This window comes from Triticum dicoccoides, chromosome 5B (genome assembly GCF_002162155.2).
Source record: "Triticum dicoccoides isolate Atlit2015 ecotype Zavitan chromosome 5B, WEW_v2.0, whole genome shotgun sequence".
Lineage (NCBI taxonomy): Eukaryota > Viridiplantae > Streptophyta > Magnoliopsida > Poales > Poaceae > Triticum > Triticum dicoccoides.
Genome location: NC_041389.1, coordinates 312,455,324 through 312,471,993, shown reverse-complemented (window position 1 = coordinate 312,471,993; position 16,670 = coordinate 312,455,324). Strand labels below are relative to the sequence as shown.

The window sequence follows — 16,670 nt, the reverse complement described above, 5'->3', positions numbered from 1 at the left end:
TTAAGTGTGAACATAGGTAATTGCTTTGAGCAAGATGGCATACTATTCTTTATGGGATTCCAATGAACCATGTAATAAACTTAAGGGCCCTTAGTGGCAACAAATCTATGCAAGACTGTTCCATTTTATGTCACTGATACACCTTCAATGTATCTATAATTTTTGATTGTTTCATGCTATTATATTGTCAATATTGGATACTTTATATGCATTTTAATGTTAGTTTATATGATTTTTGGGGACTAACCTATTAACCCAGTTCCTAATGCTAGTTGTTGTTTTCTGGTTGGTTTTGGTTTTTCTAGAAAATCAGTACCAAACGGAGTCCAAACGCTACAAAACTTTTTAATGATTTTTCTGGACAAAAAAGACCCTAGAAGCCTCGGGAGGAGACCAGGTGGCAAACGAGGAGATGGCAAGGCAACAGGGCACGCCCTGTTACCTTGTGGGCCCCACATGGCTCTGTCTGACCTAATTCCACTTCTATAATTCTTAAATGGGACATATAAAACCAGCTAAGCTACCCGCCATTCTAGCGAGAGATTTTCACCGTGCAGGCCGTTCGATCTGGTTACCGTCGTACATTTTTTGCTGCTGACAATCGCTGGACCGTCAATTCTATTTCACCTTTGTTCTGGTTTTAAGGGTGGATGACTGATAGGCCTTGTTAGATGTGGGTCCAAAGAATGACGTGAGTTGGCTCTTGTTTTGGGTATCTGAAGTAGGGGATGTGCCATCTGTGCGGTGAAAACCTAATCACCTATCCCTGCCCGTCCTCGAGCCCCATGTCCCCTTCCCTTCCCTTCCGTGTGCACCGCCGCCTCTCCTCGCCCCCTCCCATGCTCTCCAGTCTCCACCACCACGCCGCCCCTTGCTTCGCTTCTATCCTCCTCTCGATCCGGCGCCCATGCACGCAGTGGTTACGGATGGGAGAGCATGGGAGGGCAGGGCCACACAGCGTGGGTGTGTAGGAGCAGGAAGAGGTGAGGAGGATGACAGCGTGGGGAAAAGGAAGCCAGATCGAAGTTCTCGGCAGCGCTCGCGTCGCCCTGCAGTCGAGGGACGTCGCAAACAAGCGAGGAGGAGGACAACGCCTGGATTCAGCCCCGGCCCGGGCCCGGGCCTCGTGGATCTGGCGATGGTATCGTGAGAGGCTTGGGCCTCCTTCCCGGACAAGGCGGTGCTGCTCGTGCTAGGCGACGGTTCAAGGTGAGGCCCCTCCTCTAGCCACATCCAGTTTCTCCCGTGAGTTTGTGCTAAAAGTATGAGTTCTTGTTAGGGTAGGGTAGCAGTACTCTCTTGGTTGTAGCTGGGCCTTCAACCGGCCAGACATGGAGCTCCAGCATGCACGTGTGCCTACCCTCCTTGCCCATGAGTACCTGCAACAACAGCAGATACCGGTCAGATAAATACTACACAAATCATGTGCATGGTATGTTCCCAATCTTGATTTACAGACCGTGTGCTGTAGTTAGTTCAGGTGATTATCAATTGATCTGAAACCAACCTCAGTACATGCATATCTCTGACTTGAGAAGAATGCACACAACAACTTAAGCACCATTGATGAGAACATAATACTATTTCGATGATTGTCTTGTTCGTGTGCTTGTCTGAATAAAGCGCATATGTTAGAGAGGAATTGAAAACATTTTACTTTGAAATCAGAGAGCAGGCTGCCGTTGGTTAATTCCATTAATAGTAGCTGTCATAGGTAACAGAAATAGAATCCAGAAAAAAACATACCAACCTGCTTGTGTTCCTGAGAGAGTGTATTTTCTCCATACCTCACTATTCTTGATACATATGGTCATCTTTGTTATGGACAACACACTTGACAACCTCTCTTTATGGCACAAAACTGAAACTGTGCCATGAATATATTTTCCTTGCATGCTTGTCTAAATAAAGTGTCAATACACATGTCATAGTCGCATAGATATACAAATCCCTTATTCCTGTGAGCGAAACTGAAGCTTGCTACCTGTGTAAGACCAGTCATAAACATTTCTGTGATTGTAGCTGATTCCCGTCAGTGAAACTTTGCCATGACCATTGTTTATTCAGTGAAATAGCTGATTCCAATCATCCATCAACTAGATTTGTGATAATCACAACAACAAGCTCATATCTTATAAATTTCCTGATTGGTGATTATCCATTTTATATGATGTTTTTCATCTGCAAGCGCTGAGCTTTTTCCTTTCAAGTTTCTCTCTCTTACTCTATTTCATGAGATATATTTGTCCTCTCATTCCATCATTCAGTCTGTCGGTTACTCATGATGAGTGATTATATGCAATCATCCGACAATAATTAGTATAGATAATTAGTTATGCCAGGTTGCTACATTTCTATCTCCTTTTTGCCAATATGAAATACGATGGCATATTAATATTAAGTCGTCCGCTGCAGCATCACCCTTCTTTTCCGCCACCCTAACTTTTTTGCACCCCAGGCCTAGCAGGTGATAATGGCGCCGCGAGGATTCGCTGCCGTGAGGAGGACCCCGACCCGTATGATGGCCACCGGAAGGTCACACACTTCTTTGGCTCGCTCAGACTGGCTCCATTGACAGCTTCTCTAAGGTATCTTCTTGTGCAGCTTCACTCTTGCTTGTGTTTCTCGTGCAAAAAAGTAAGCTACCTGGTACCTCTCTACTCTGCTTTAGATGGGTGAACCTTTAACCCATCTTTTATTGCTTGCAGGTATATTTGTTGGGTTCCTCTTGGCGTGTTGAACAAAAATTGGCGTTCAGCACTGCTATTTAAAGATGGTTTGATCAGTAGTAGGGAAAACCCATAGATGGAAGGAAATTATTGTAGGTGAGAGCATGGTACCCTGTCTCTTCCTATTTTGTTCCTTTCTTATAGTATTACTTGAGGCATTATTTATATCAAAAGAATCAGATTGAACATTTAATATCCTTATTCCTTATCATGCTACACAGAGGCCATTAGGTTTGCATTCAGGTGCTAATTGTTTAATAAACATCATGCATTAGTTAGTTATAATCCTTGATCTTTTCCACAAACATGACGATTATGTTCAGTAGGATTGTCCGTTTCATATCCCAGAGATGTATCATTGTAAAGTAAGGTTTAAACAATGTAAGAGCACAACTTTGTACTAGAATGCTTACTGTGTTTTAAATGTTGGTGTTTCTAAGAAAGTAAATTTGGTTGTGATCTTCAAATGGTCTAAAATTTAGTTGAGGGATGACAAAGCCTGAATGTGGCCACATTTTGGTGGGGAAGGAGGGATATAGTCTTTATAATTTAATCTTAGCCTTACACTTCTGTGATTCATTGCCGAAATGTATCTCGATGTAGTTTTGTCTGTATTGGGATTGGGATTTAAGCTTATTCCTTTCTGAGACGCACACATAAATACTGTGTGCTATATGGGCTGGAAAAATAGTGTTGAAATTTAAACTCGGATCGTATGGGCACTCTAGAGAAGCGACTGGGTCATATCTCTGTTTGGGACTAATTGTCAAATGAATAATATTATTTCATGTGTATATATTTTTGAGGCTGTATAATTCCTCTATTTTGATTGCTCATAGTCTGTTCTTTTTTGATTGCTTGTTTAGGTATCTAAGAATGCTGATGAGTACAATCAGAGCAAGCCTCAGCTTGTACTATATCTATGGGCTTATGCAACTGCGGCCTATGCAGGTGAACAATACAAAGCTGATACAAGGTTGGTGATTTAATATTGATTCAAGGCAACATGGTCTACTATGGTTGTTGCGCTTCCATGTGATCATCTTCCAAATTACGTGTTTCTTCAGGTTAACCATTTGCATGCTTTGGTTGGCATTCTACCTTACAGTTCTAGGTTGATGTCCCATAGTTAGGTTGTTAAGAAAATGGTTTAGTTCTTAGACAGACTGTAAGTAGTTGATCTTAAATAGCTAGAAATCGAATGGGGTTCTGATTAGTTTGTTAAATGAATGGAGTTTTGGTCTATCACTCGACATGTAAATTTAGATTGGAAAGATTCTTCAACCTCACCATGAGAACAATTTGAGTTGTGGGCATCTTAAATAACTACCCTGCCGTTTTGTCGGCTCTTGGTTCAAGCACTCGAATAAAGATATGTTCTTTGTCATATCTTGTTTGGTTGTTTGTTGCTCTACTACTTTATTGTTTGTTGTGGTCCCCCGTGGTAATAATTTTTAGGCTTTCATTCGTGAGGAGAAATGATTTGGTTAATGTTGTTTGTATCAGTTATATAGTGAATGTGATGGTGCAAATTGGTTGGGACCCACTTGCTTACATTGTACGTAGCAGGAGAAATGTTTTCTTGGAGCAAGGTTGTCAACTAGCTCATCTATGTTTCTAATTGAATGCCTCTTTTGCTATTGGTTGAAGGGATATGTTAATTATAATAATTGTACTGCCTCATCTATCAGTATTTGTGTCATTGCCTATATTGCAGTTCTGCCCATGGTTGAAATATTGTGTCTTGAACTCTTGGTCGTTGAAAACCAGCCATTAAATGCAGTTTGAGCGGCAATGAAATTTTAACTGGCGTGTACATGCGATCTATTGATCATAATTCATTACATTACGAGCTTTTGATGTGGTTAATAGCTGGAATTATTTCATCTTTGCGGCATAAGGTGGCTGAAGTAGACGAGTGACTTTTATTGCGTTACTTTATGCCTTTCCCTTCCATTTAATGGCAAATACAATTCAATATTTTGATGTCAATAGTTCTTTTTCTATTGCTTTGATGTATCCCAGCCTTTTGTCATTCTGGAGTGTATAGTCAATGCTAATAATTTAAGAGCAATCTCAAAATGTTCGTTGATCTGTTCTGGACTATGGTTCATCTATCTATGGTTGTAATTGCAAATGACAACTATAATAAATGTTGCGCCTTTTTTCACCATGCATTTTGTAGATGATTCGGTTATCTCTTTTCACCATCTTGAATGTGAGCTTGTTCCAAATAGATTTACCAAGCTAACTCTTGTATCCTACATTGCTATTACAGAAACTAAATTGCCCTTCATAAAATTCTGTAAACTCGAAATGGAAATGTTAATAATCAATATCAATTACTGTGAGGTTTTCTTTGTTAGCACAATTTTGGAAATACGAGTGGTTGACTAAAATATCAAAAAACAAAATTCCACTTTAAGTTTGAAATTCAAATTGGGAAATGGGCACATCAATCATAAATAATTAATTTTAGCACTGAAAATACCAGACAACCAAACTTCTATTTTTGAAGCAATTGCAATTTTGTAGCTTACGTTTCCACATTTTACCTGGTTGGATTCATGTTTTTGTTTATCTAGGATCTTAACCAATGGAAAATAGTTTATTATGCGTTGTTGCCATTTTCTGTGTCAGCTTCGCCATGTTTTTTTGTTAGTAATTGAAACTGCATGAACTTCATTTATGTTATATTTTGGTAGTGAATCCTCTCAGCTGTACAAGTTTCACAAGCAAAGTTCATGCACATGTCCATTATTTATGAGTTCGGGCGAATTGTTTTTGTTGTGGTTGCCTTCTTTCAACTCTTCCTCGGCCATATTTGGAATTATAGGGTACCTAACCTCCATCGTCCTATTTCTGTTGCTGGACGTGACTTCAGGATGGGACCAAACATTCCTGGGCAATATCAATAGGTCCACGACAAAATCTCTATTAGGTGCTTCTATTCCTTTACCCATGTCTCTTTTGGTGCTTCTATTCCTTTACCCCTGTCTCTTTTGTCTCTTTTGATTTTGATTTCCTAATGTATGGTTTATCTGACTACAATGTACTAGGTCTGAGAAAGAAGACAAATAGGAGGGTTTTTTGCGGGTGAGAAACAGGGGAATGCGATGGAAGAATCTCAAATTTATCCTTACATTTTGATGTTTTATAAATAAACAACAAACAATATTTACTCCATATGTCGCCTGTTTATTTATTTATTTATTTATGGACAAAGAGAGTACTTGAATTAAGGTAAATCACTATTGGCTCATACATTACACTACTATTATCATAATCAATTTGTGTGTATGTTGAATAAACGAGGAATGTAGAAGTTAATCAATTGGGCACATATATCGATGCTATTAGTAAAATGCATTTTTAAGTTATACGCAGAGTTATTTTTTGCTGGAGATCATCGGCGATGGGTTACTACTCCCTCTATTTTAATTTACAAGTCGTGCGCGTATACCTAGGTTGCCAATTTTATCAACCTAATATAAACTATATAACATTAAAATTATACGGTTTGAAAATAAAACATCTGAATTTATATTGGTATATTTTTTTGTAATATATGATTTGTATTAGGTTGGTCAAATTGACAAAATTGACAACCTAGGGGTACGTGTGTAGTTTAATTTTGTTTGAGAGCATCACAAAACACACAAATGTCTTCAGTTTGCCTTTGTGTATGTGATTATGTTCTTCTGTTTATATTAATAAGTTCACTAGGAAACATATATTGATATTTATATGCAAATATATAATGATTCTAATACTTGATTTGCTTTGGTTATTTGCGTCACAGAAGTAACGAGTCATGACCACTCTTAACTTGCATGATTCCAATACATGGTTTGCTCTCGCTTTTTGCGCCATTGGCGCAACGGGTCATCTAGTATTGAGAAAACCTGAAGGAGCTACCCGAAACAGTTTTTCCACCGTCACAAGCTTCCATTCTTCCATGATCCCATCTGGAGGCATTTTTTGGTACTGTGCCAGAGGGGGAATCGATCACAGAGGCTTCTACATCAGATGATGTGTGAGTAGTTCACCACAGACTTACGGGTCCATAGCTAGTAGCTAGATGGTTTTTTCTCTCTCTTTGATCTTCAATACAATGGTCTCCTCGATCTTCTTGGAGTTCTATCCGATGTAGTCTTCTTTTGCTGTGTGTTTGTTGGGATAAGATAAATTGTGGGTTTATGATTAGATTATTCATTGAAAGTAATTAACTCTTTTTTGAACTTTATTATGCATGATTATGATAGCTTTTTATTTCTCTCTGATCTATCCATTTAGTTTGGCCAATTAGATTGATTTGTCTTCAGGTGGGGAGGTGCTTTGTAATCGGTTCAATCTTGCGGTGTCCTCACCTCATGACAGAAGGGGTAGCTAGGCACGTATCTGTATTGTTGCCATTAATGGTAAAATGAGGGGTTCATTCATATTTTTTGAGTTTACTTTGTCTACATCATGTCATCTTCCTTAAGGCGATACTCTATTTGTCATGAACTTAATACCATAGATGCATTCTGGATAGCGGTCGATTGGTGGAGTAATAGTAGTAGATGCAGGCATGAGTCAGTCTACTTGTCACCGACGTGATGCCTATATGTGTGATCATTGCAATGAATAACGTCATAACTATGTGATCTTCTATCAATTGCCCAACAGTAATTTGTCTACCCACTGTATGCTATTATTTCGAGAGAGAAGCCTCTAGTGAAAACTATGACCCCTGAGTATACTTTAATCATATTACTAAAACCAAATATACCTTGTTGCAATTTATTTACTTTTATTTTGTTTTGAAATTTATCCATGTATCTATACATGATTTAATACTTGCAAGTAACGACTTCAAGGGGATTGACAACCCTCCTCCCTGTGTTGGGTGCAAGTATTTGCTTTTGTGTGTGCAAGTGTTGTTCATTGGGGGTTGTGTGATTCTCCTATTGGCTCGATAACCTTGGTTCTCACTGAGGGAAATACTTGTATCTACTGTACTACTTTTTCACCCTCCCTCTTTGGGGAAAATTCCAACGCAACTCGCAAGTAGCAGAAAGAATTTCTAGCACCGTCGTCGGGGAGACATCATCAAATTCTTACAAAGTTCCTATATAAAAATTATCAATTACTTGCTCTACTTTTTTATTTGCCTTTGCTTCTCTTTTTCATCTCCCTCCACTTTTCTAAAGAATCAAAAATACCAAAAATATTTTGTGTGCTATCTTTGCTTGTGTTGCCATGTGCCTTTTATTTGCTTGACAAGAAATTTATAGAGTGAATCATGATAGCTCCTTGAGTGAAAAGCATGATTTTAATGACGTTAGTATAAATTCTATTAATGTCAGTTGTGCTAATGATATGCAAAGAAACAAGCTTGGGGATGGTGATTTTGCTATGCCCACTACTTATTGCAATGATCATGACTGGGGTGATAATGCTTCTTACGATCTTGAAAATTTATTTAAGCTTCATGATAAATATGTCATTGATAATAATGTTTGCAATAGTATTGAAAGTGGGTTTGGAAGAGTGTCAACTTTAGGTAAAAAGAATCCCACATATTTGGAGAGTGTTCGATCTTATGAATATTTTGATAAAAGTGGGTTTGGAGAGGTCATGACTTTATTTGATGCTAATTCCACTATCTTGGAAGATTGTAAAACTTTTATGCATGTGGATCACAAAGAGAATATTTTATAAGATAGCTATATTGTGGAATTTGAATATGATCCTACATGTAATTATTTTTAGAGAGGCAAATATGGTTATAAAAATCGTCGTGTCACTAAATTACCTCTCTTTGCGTTGAAATTATTAATGCCTCACTCTTCCTATTTGCATATGCTAGATATTGCTTGTCTTAATAATTGTTTTTCCTATAAAATGCCTATACATAGGAAGAGGGTTAGATTTAAATATGTTTGTCACATGTTTTATGATGCTCTCTTTGTGTTTCAATTATTATCTTTCATGTGAGCATCATTGAAATCTCAAGCATGTCTTAATGGCTATAAAGAAAGAGCTTGTTGGGAGGCAACCGAAAAGTTACCGTAATTTTTTGCTTTTACTTTCTATTTTGTGTGCTCACATAATTTTTGCTACTTTACTGATTGATTGTGTTTTTATGTTTTATTAGTGTTTGTGCCAAGTAAAGCCTTTGGAATTATTTGGACAATAGTTGACTTGATTGTATGAAAAAGCAAAAACTTTTCCGTCCAGTACTGGAATTACTTTAATTCACTGGAACGTGATAAAATCCTAATTTTTTTACAGATGATTGATATACAAATTGCCCACGTTGTCCTAATTGTTCATAATTTTTGGAGTTACAAAAGTATAGTTTTTGTTCAGATCATTATAGACTATTCTGTTTTAGTCGGATTCTGTTTTTGTTGCATAGTTCGCTTGTTTTAATGATACTATGGTTTATATCGTGGGAGGGGGGAGGGGGGTATAAGTCATGGAGAAGTTAGAATACAGTATGTATTATGCAAGAATAAATTATGAATGAGTTTACAAGAGTACCTAAGGTTTATGATTTGTCTATTATACTAACGGATCTCACGAGGTTTCTATTCAGGTCTACTTTTACCATATTATAAAAACTATAAATACTTTGCTGCAATTTAATTAATTTACTTTTATTTTGCAATTTATCCATCTACCTATACAAGATTTAATCCTTGCAAGTAACGAGTTCAAGGGGATTGACCCCCTTGCCCGCGTTGGTTGCAAGTATTTACTTTTCTGTGAAGGTGTTGTTCATTGGGGTTTGTGTGATTCTCCTATTGGTTCGATAACCTTGGTTCCTATTGGGGAAATACTTATCTCTATTGTACTGCTTCACCCTTCCTCTTCGGGAAAAATCCCAATGCAGCTCACAAGTAGTAGTCACTACGACAGATTACTTGCAATATTGAACCCAACTAATGCACACGTCTTCCACTACTGGTTATTGTTCAAAATTGGCCAAGGTTAACAAGCAGCCAGAAAAAAATAATATAAATCTATATATCAATCAAGATGCCATCCATAAATCTGAACATAATGAAATAATTCATAATATGATCAACATCACCGCTAAGAATACATCAGATTAACCATAATCATGTAAGGCAGTTCATATGGCTATTGTTGAACATCTAAACACATAAAGAGGAGATATTAAAACTTGGCTACTGCCATGAACCCATAGTCCAACGGTGGACTACTCACAACTCATCTTGGAGCACGAAGATCAATCTTTGTGATGATGGAGATGAAATCCCCCTCTGGCAGAGTACCAAATCAGGCATGAAACTAACATGGCCACGGAATCGCGAAGTGGCGGCGACGGACAAATGCACGAAAATCAGGATGAAAGTGTCAGAATATAAATAGACCAGTGGGCATCGGATCCACCTGGGGGGAGCCCCACAAGAGGTAGGCACCCCTAGCCCCCTGCAAGTAGGGCACCTCCTAGGGGGGCTAGGCCCCATGGGCCCAAGCAAGGGTTGGGCCTTGGCCCCCTTGTTTTCTTCTGGTGCAAAGCACCTCATCAATTTTTGTTTTATTCTTTATGGATTTCCGTATGGTGATTTTCTGAAACCCAAAAACATGAACTGGCATTGGGCACTGGATTACTATGTTAGTCTAGTAAAAACTGATAAAAAGCCCAAAGTGTATATAATTGATAGCAATGTAGCATGAATCATACAAAATTTATAAATATGTTTGAGGCGTATTTGCTACCACCTTGCAAATGGCATCTATCCTCCATGGTCCACATTTGTGATGACAATCCCACATCCTCATGGCGACGATAGATCACAATACATCAAGATTCATCAAGAAAGGATGTTGAGAGAGCTTTTAGTGTGCTTCAAAAGTGTTTTGCCATTATTTGTGGACCAGCCGAATATTGGAACCCGCAGGTCATATGGAAAATAATGACATGTTGCATCATCTTGCATAACATGATCATTGAAGATGAGAGAGGCATGCGAGGCAACTATCGGTACATCTCCAATAGGGATCTTGTTGAGCCGGAACACCATCCAACATGATACATAGATTCTTCACAGCTCATCGACGTATCAAAAATCAAGTTCATACCCAGCTCCAAAATGATCTTCCGTTTTGTGTGTTTGAATTTGAATAATTTCATTTGTAAAATTTAAATTTGTAATATTGGTGAATTATGTGAACCTTCATTATCAAGTTTGGATTTAATATGTGTGCAAATATATAGTTGAAATATAGTATACGTAAAGCAAATCTCAGAGGAATTGACGAAGAAGTTTTTTTATTGAGTTAAGTTTTAGGGGTTCAGATAGACATGTTTTGTTGAACTCCTCAAATTTGAGGACTTAAGGTTTGAGGGGCTATTTGATGAGCTAAATTGTAGGAGTTCGGCTAGAGATGTCTTTTTGTTGGATTAAAATGTCCATGAAATAAATAAAATATCCCATATAAGGTGTCCATGTTATCGAGGAAACCCACGGTGGATCTGCACAAAATCTACCCTTTCCTATCACTACTAGTAACTGGCAGACCAGCTCTTTTTTATTTCATTGTAATACGTGTCTCATTTATATCATAAGGATCATAGTACAAGTCATGTAGACAGTGACCTGACAAGACTAAAAAGACATTAGAACGTTTGATTTTGTATAAAAAACACCAGCCAAGAAAGAAAATTACAATCCTGACCGAAAAATCCTTTAAATTTGACACCATGCGTCCGTCACCTGGCTCCGACACTAGCACAACCGCCACCAAAGAAGTTTGGCTAGAGATGCTGTTATTTGATTAAACTGCCCTTGAAGTAAAAGAAAATTTCCATATAAGATGTCCATGTTACCCAGGAAACCAAAGGTGGATCTGCACAAAATCTACTCTTTCCTACCACTATTATCTGATTTCCATAATTTTTGGGCGATGCTACAAATCAGCCGGATGATTTCTTAGAGAAATCATCCGCCTGTTCAGCCGTCGGATCAGTATGCTGGGAAGCGTTGGATTACAACAGGCAGCAGCAAGAGTGACAGCTTCAACGCAGCGCCATTGCAGCCCCAGCGGGAAGCTCCAACTCAGCACTAACGGCCTCCGGTGAGCTCCATTGCAACCGGATGAAGCTCCAGCGCAGCAATGACGCTCCGGCGAACTCCATTGCAACTCCGGCCTAGCTCCATTGCAGCCCCAATAAAGCTCCAACGGTTCCGGCGAAGCTTCGTTGCTTGCAACTCCGACCGAGCTCCAACGCAGCACCGGTGCTCTATCGAAGCTCGATTGCAACTTCGGCCGAGCACCATGGATGCTGCGTTGAAGCTTCGTCGCCGGCGAGCAGCGCCATGGATGCTGTGTTGAAGCACCATCGCTGATGCGTTGCAGCTCTGTCGCCGGCGAGCAGCGCCATGGATGATGCGATGAAGCACCATGGCTGTTGCGTTGCAGGTCTGCCGCCGGCGAGCAGCACCATGGATGTTGCGTTGCAGCTCTTTCGCCGGCGAGCAGCGCCATGGATGTTGCATCGAAGCTTCGTCGCCAGCGAGCAGCACTACAGATGCTGCGTTGAAGCACTGCAGCTTCAACAACCATCGCGAGTGCAGCCGCCGGCGAGAGCTCCCTTGCAGCCAAGCAGTACCGCCGCTGGCAAGCTCCACGGGATCGGGGCGCCGCTTGTGCTGCATTGTAGCTCCGCCGTCGTGGCGAGTTCCACGGGGACGCGACTTCCTCCGGCGATGGGCGGCGTCCGCCTCCGGCGAGCGGTGCCAGGCTCCAGCCTCCTCCTTCATGCTGCAGCGCCATGCCTCCTCTCCCGCGTTTGACATCAAGCGGGTGGAAAGAAGTGGGAACGAACATGTGGATGCGAAGAAGATAAGGCTGGGCGGTTGTGAGCGACGCGTGGGGCTGGACACGTGTCCGTGCGTTCCAGGCGGCTTACGCGCCGTGGAAAATCAGCCGGCTTAATTTAAACGTTTTCCTTTATATATGTACAAAATATCATACTAGGAATACTTGCAGCGTAGTTTTGATAATTTCGTCCGCTAAAAGCTTGTAAGTCCTCTGGGAAGGATGAACCGAATCGAAGAAGACGTACTTATCAGCATCCTGACACGTGAACGCCTCGTCCATGCCGCACAGGACGGTCGTCTCGATGAGCCCCGTGCCGCAGCAACCTCGCGCGACGTTCTCGAAGCCGTACTCCGACGGGTGGGCGAAGATGGCGGACGGCACGTCGTACACGTCCAGGTACACCACCCGCGCGCCGGCGAGCTCGGCGCCGAGCCTCACTACGGCGTCCCTGACCCCGGCGTTGTAACTCTGCGCAACCCGGTTGTACTCCTCGTTGCACTCCCCCGGCGCATCCCGGTTCAACGTCCTCGCCGCCGGCACGCACCCGAACGGCGGGATGCCGCTGAGCATGACCTTGCGCGCGCCGAGCTCGTAGGCTTGGCGGACGGCGTCTTCGGCGAGGCCTACCAGGTAGCCGGCGTAGTCCGTTGGCGCGTACTGGGCGCGCCGGAGAGGCATGACGTAGTAGTTCACGAAGAAATCGTTTGTGCCAATGCTGAAGATGTACAGCGCCTCGGCGATGATCTCGTCGGCCACGGTCTGGCCCTTGGCGTGCTTCAGCCTCTCCTTGTATTCCTTGAAGTATTCCAGCTGCTGACTTATTGATATCACTGACTATAATAATTAACTGAGTTAGACAAGAGTTACTTCCATAGGTGAAAAAAATGAGTATTTTTCACAAAGTTAATATCGTCGGAGTTTCGTATGGCGCTGATTTTGTATCAGATAATCTATATATAGTTGGACTATTTGTCACTGGAAGTTTGAATTTTGAAAAAAACATGCACCAATTTTGAAGCACATATTTGGGAAGCCAGTCCTTTGTTCTAAAGGGAACATGGTAGAACAATTTATAGGACTAGAATCATACAAAACCGTTCCACTTTTTCAGTTACGTAAAGTGAAGTTCATTTTTCTCAGAAAATAATAAAACAACCCATAAGACCTGCATACATACACACCATGACACACACTAACACACGTATCGATCGATAGGAATGCCTACTAAACTCGTGATGGTAGAGGATTTTGAAGTCACCACCGATGCTTGGTGGTGACGTGTACGTCATGTATCATAAAAGCAGAAGTCGATATCAGTGAGAGGTGAGACGCACAGTCAACATGAACTGCTGCACAACCGCCCTCCTAATACCCTCCAATATCATGTCGGTTTTAAAACTATTTTATTGATAGCCATTTGTTTTTTTTGTGTGGGGTGATAGTCATTGTTAATGGCATGTACAACAATGCAATATTAGCTCTCTTTAAAAGATTTTAAACATGTATAAGGTGAGAGAGAGGGGAGGGGATAAGGGAAGATAAGGATACATCGTCCATTTTTTACAGACAATTTGTAAGACATATCGACGATGTGATTATTTGCTATTGTCAGATGTTACATTTTTTTGTTCCTTGAAAATAGGGAATATCCCATCGCATCGAGTGTCTTTTTTCTTCTTTCAGATGTTGAAAGTATCTCACACTAAAAAATGTGTAGTTATTTATAGACTGCTCACATAAATAGTCATGCAAACAGACCGTCGTACCTTCGTACATGTCCTCATATCACATTTGTCCTTCTCAAAGAGTTCCATTTTAGAAGATGACAAGACAGTTCTAGTACTATGTAATTTAATTGTTATATGACATGTAGGGGTACAATGTAGCAGTCCAAACAAATGTACTAGTGTACTGCTTAGTACTCTCATAATCGGGAGTAACGCAGCACAGCGCAATATTACTGCCAACAGTACTGAAAAGGAAAGAAGATGAATTAAACGATAGTGAAAGCGGTTTCATTTCTCTTTCAATGAATCACTTTCAATAACCTAACTGAATTTAAGTCTAAAAGAACATTAATTAAATGTTAAAGGACATAATTACTATAACTACAATGTGAACATAATTTAGGATACAAATGTTTGATTTTGTTCCCTTGCAATGCTTTCTGTAATGGCATCGGTATCATGTATTCCGCAATTTCCCTGATTTTGATGAGTTTTTAAATAGCACTCTCTCTGTTCACAAATATAAGATGTTAGGGAGTAACTTTTTTCTGAATCGGATGTATATAGAAACGTTTTTGTGTGTTTGTTGACTCATTTCAGTCTCTGTGTAGTTTATATTAAAATATTTAAACATCTTATATTTGTGAACAGGGGAGTATATAGATATTTAAAAACAGTACTCCCTCTGTTCCAAAATAGATGACCCGACTTTATACTAACTTTATACAAAGTCGGGTCATCTATTTTGGAACGAAGGGAGTAGGTTTCATGTATTTTGCGACTTGCTTGTACGAATATATCCGAATGCTAGCGGTGATATCATGATGTTTCTTATGATATAGAGAATATTAACCGAACTGTTTGACTAGTAGACCTAAACATATCTATACCAATTATCCATCAGATCAACACACGCTCTACAATATGGGAACATATTTTGTGTGTGTGTGTGCGTGCGCGCGCGCGCGTGTGTGTGTCGTATAATGAAAGACACTACCCTTGCAAATTATCCCTCATAGATTTCAGGTCTTGTGATTACTTCAAAGTATTTATGTATGACCGTACAAACAGACCACCTCGTGGTTCAGAAACATACGTGGATTTTTGAGTTATCAATAATTTTGACTGTGTACCATAAGATTTGTTTCAAGAAAACATTGAAAAATATATGTTTCCCTCCACTAAGTAACCTAATAACTTGAACTCCACCGAGTTGAGATTGGGGAGTAGTTTTTTAGGACTGAGGGAGTTTCAAGTAGTTATTCCTTATACGTCAGTCATAGAGTACTGAACTGAAATGTTCTAGACGCAGTTCGATGATCACATCTTTTCAGAGCTCAACATCAGCTAGCCTTAGTGACGTGCAAATTCGCCGGCCAAAACCAATCGAGACGGGGTAAAAAGATGATTGCCATATAGAGTAACGATCAGTAGCTTACTGCGAGTTTTGCCGTCATAGTGTCCAGCCCGGTGCCTCCTGAAGCGAAGCTGACGCCGCCAGCGAGCTGGTCGATGGTGTAGCTGCCGTCCAGGTAGGCCGGCACGGAGGTCGCCAAGCCGAGCGCCTCCGACATGAAGTCGGTGACGAGGCGGCCGTTGGTGAACCGGCCGGTGGCGACGCCGCCTTCGAAGTCGCGCCCGTACGGCGGGAAGTTGCCCTTGGCGACGGTGGGGATGTAGTCGTTGTTGCCGGGATCCACCGTGGAGTCCCCGAACACGATGATCGCGGGGACCTTCCCGGCCGTCGCCCCGCTGCTGGATGACAGCAGGAGGTGCATCAAGATCAGTGGCCAGTACTGCACGACTTGTGAGGACATCTTCGGCGCTGGATCTTAATTCGCGGGCCACGATGATCGAGATGCGGTTTGTCTAGGAGTATATGTAGTGACTGCATGTGTGCACCCGTATCCAGGCGACAGTGGAACCGATAACATCGATCTAGTTGGAAACTTTAAGATCGAGCTGAGTTTTTATTTTCTGCTGTCACGCATGTATTTTCCAGTTCACATGCTTTGAAGCCGTTTTAGTTTAAGTGCCAAATCAACATCTTATTGTCCTCCCAATACAGAGGAGAGGAGATGTTGATTTGCACATGCGTGATGTATCTCCCTGCCCAAGTGCTGAGATTTTGGGGCCCATGCAGCAAGATGTACGGGCAGGTTTTTATTGGCTGTGCACAGCGACGTCCTACGCAGAACCAAGAGTCTGACGTCCACGCAAAAGATTTTCCTACATATTTTGGATTTGAACTTAGGCGACGTCCCTGCATGACTGCCCACCACCCGCGCCTAACAGTACTAGCAGGTAGCGCGTGCGTTGCCATGGAGCAACAACTTTAGACAAGGAGACATTGTGTATGTGAAACGCGGCT

At 41.1% G+C, this 16,670-nt stretch overlaps 1 protein-coding gene and 1 long non-coding RNA gene across 5 annotated transcripts; one reads left to right on the top strand and one right to left on the bottom strand.

The window, feature by feature from the left end:
* The first annotated feature begins 744 nt into the window (after window positions 1-744).
* On the top strand, window positions 745-6,072 carry LOC119308635. Of its 4 annotated transcripts, none has more exons than XR_005150220.1 (6): window positions 745-1,209; window positions 1,280-1,432; window positions 2,459-2,588; window positions 2,709-2,825; window positions 3,596-3,705; window positions 5,614-6,072. It is a non-coding gene; the product is annotated as an uncharacterized LOC119308635 (long non-coding RNA). The 4 variants fall into 4 exon arrangements; XR_005150219.1 differs by having other exon boundaries at window positions 5,566-6,072; XR_005150218.1 differs by having other exon boundaries at window positions 1,285-1,432; window positions 3,596-6,072.
* A 5,350-nt stretch (window positions 6,073-11,422) lies between these two features.
* LOC119308634 (GDSL esterase/lipase At4g26790-like) lies at window positions 11,423-16,190 on the bottom strand. Its single transcript, XM_037584761.1, has 2 exons — window positions 15,739-16,190; window positions 11,423-13,406 (listed from the first exon to the last, which is right to left on the bottom strand). The coding sequence occupies exons 1-2, from the start codon at window positions 16,114-16,116 to the stop codon at window positions 12,720-12,722; spliced, it is 1,065 nt and encodes a 354-aa protein (XP_037440658.1). The 5' UTR covers window positions 16,117-16,190; the 3' UTR covers window positions 11,423-12,719.
* Window positions 16,191-16,670: the final 480 nt, after the last annotated feature.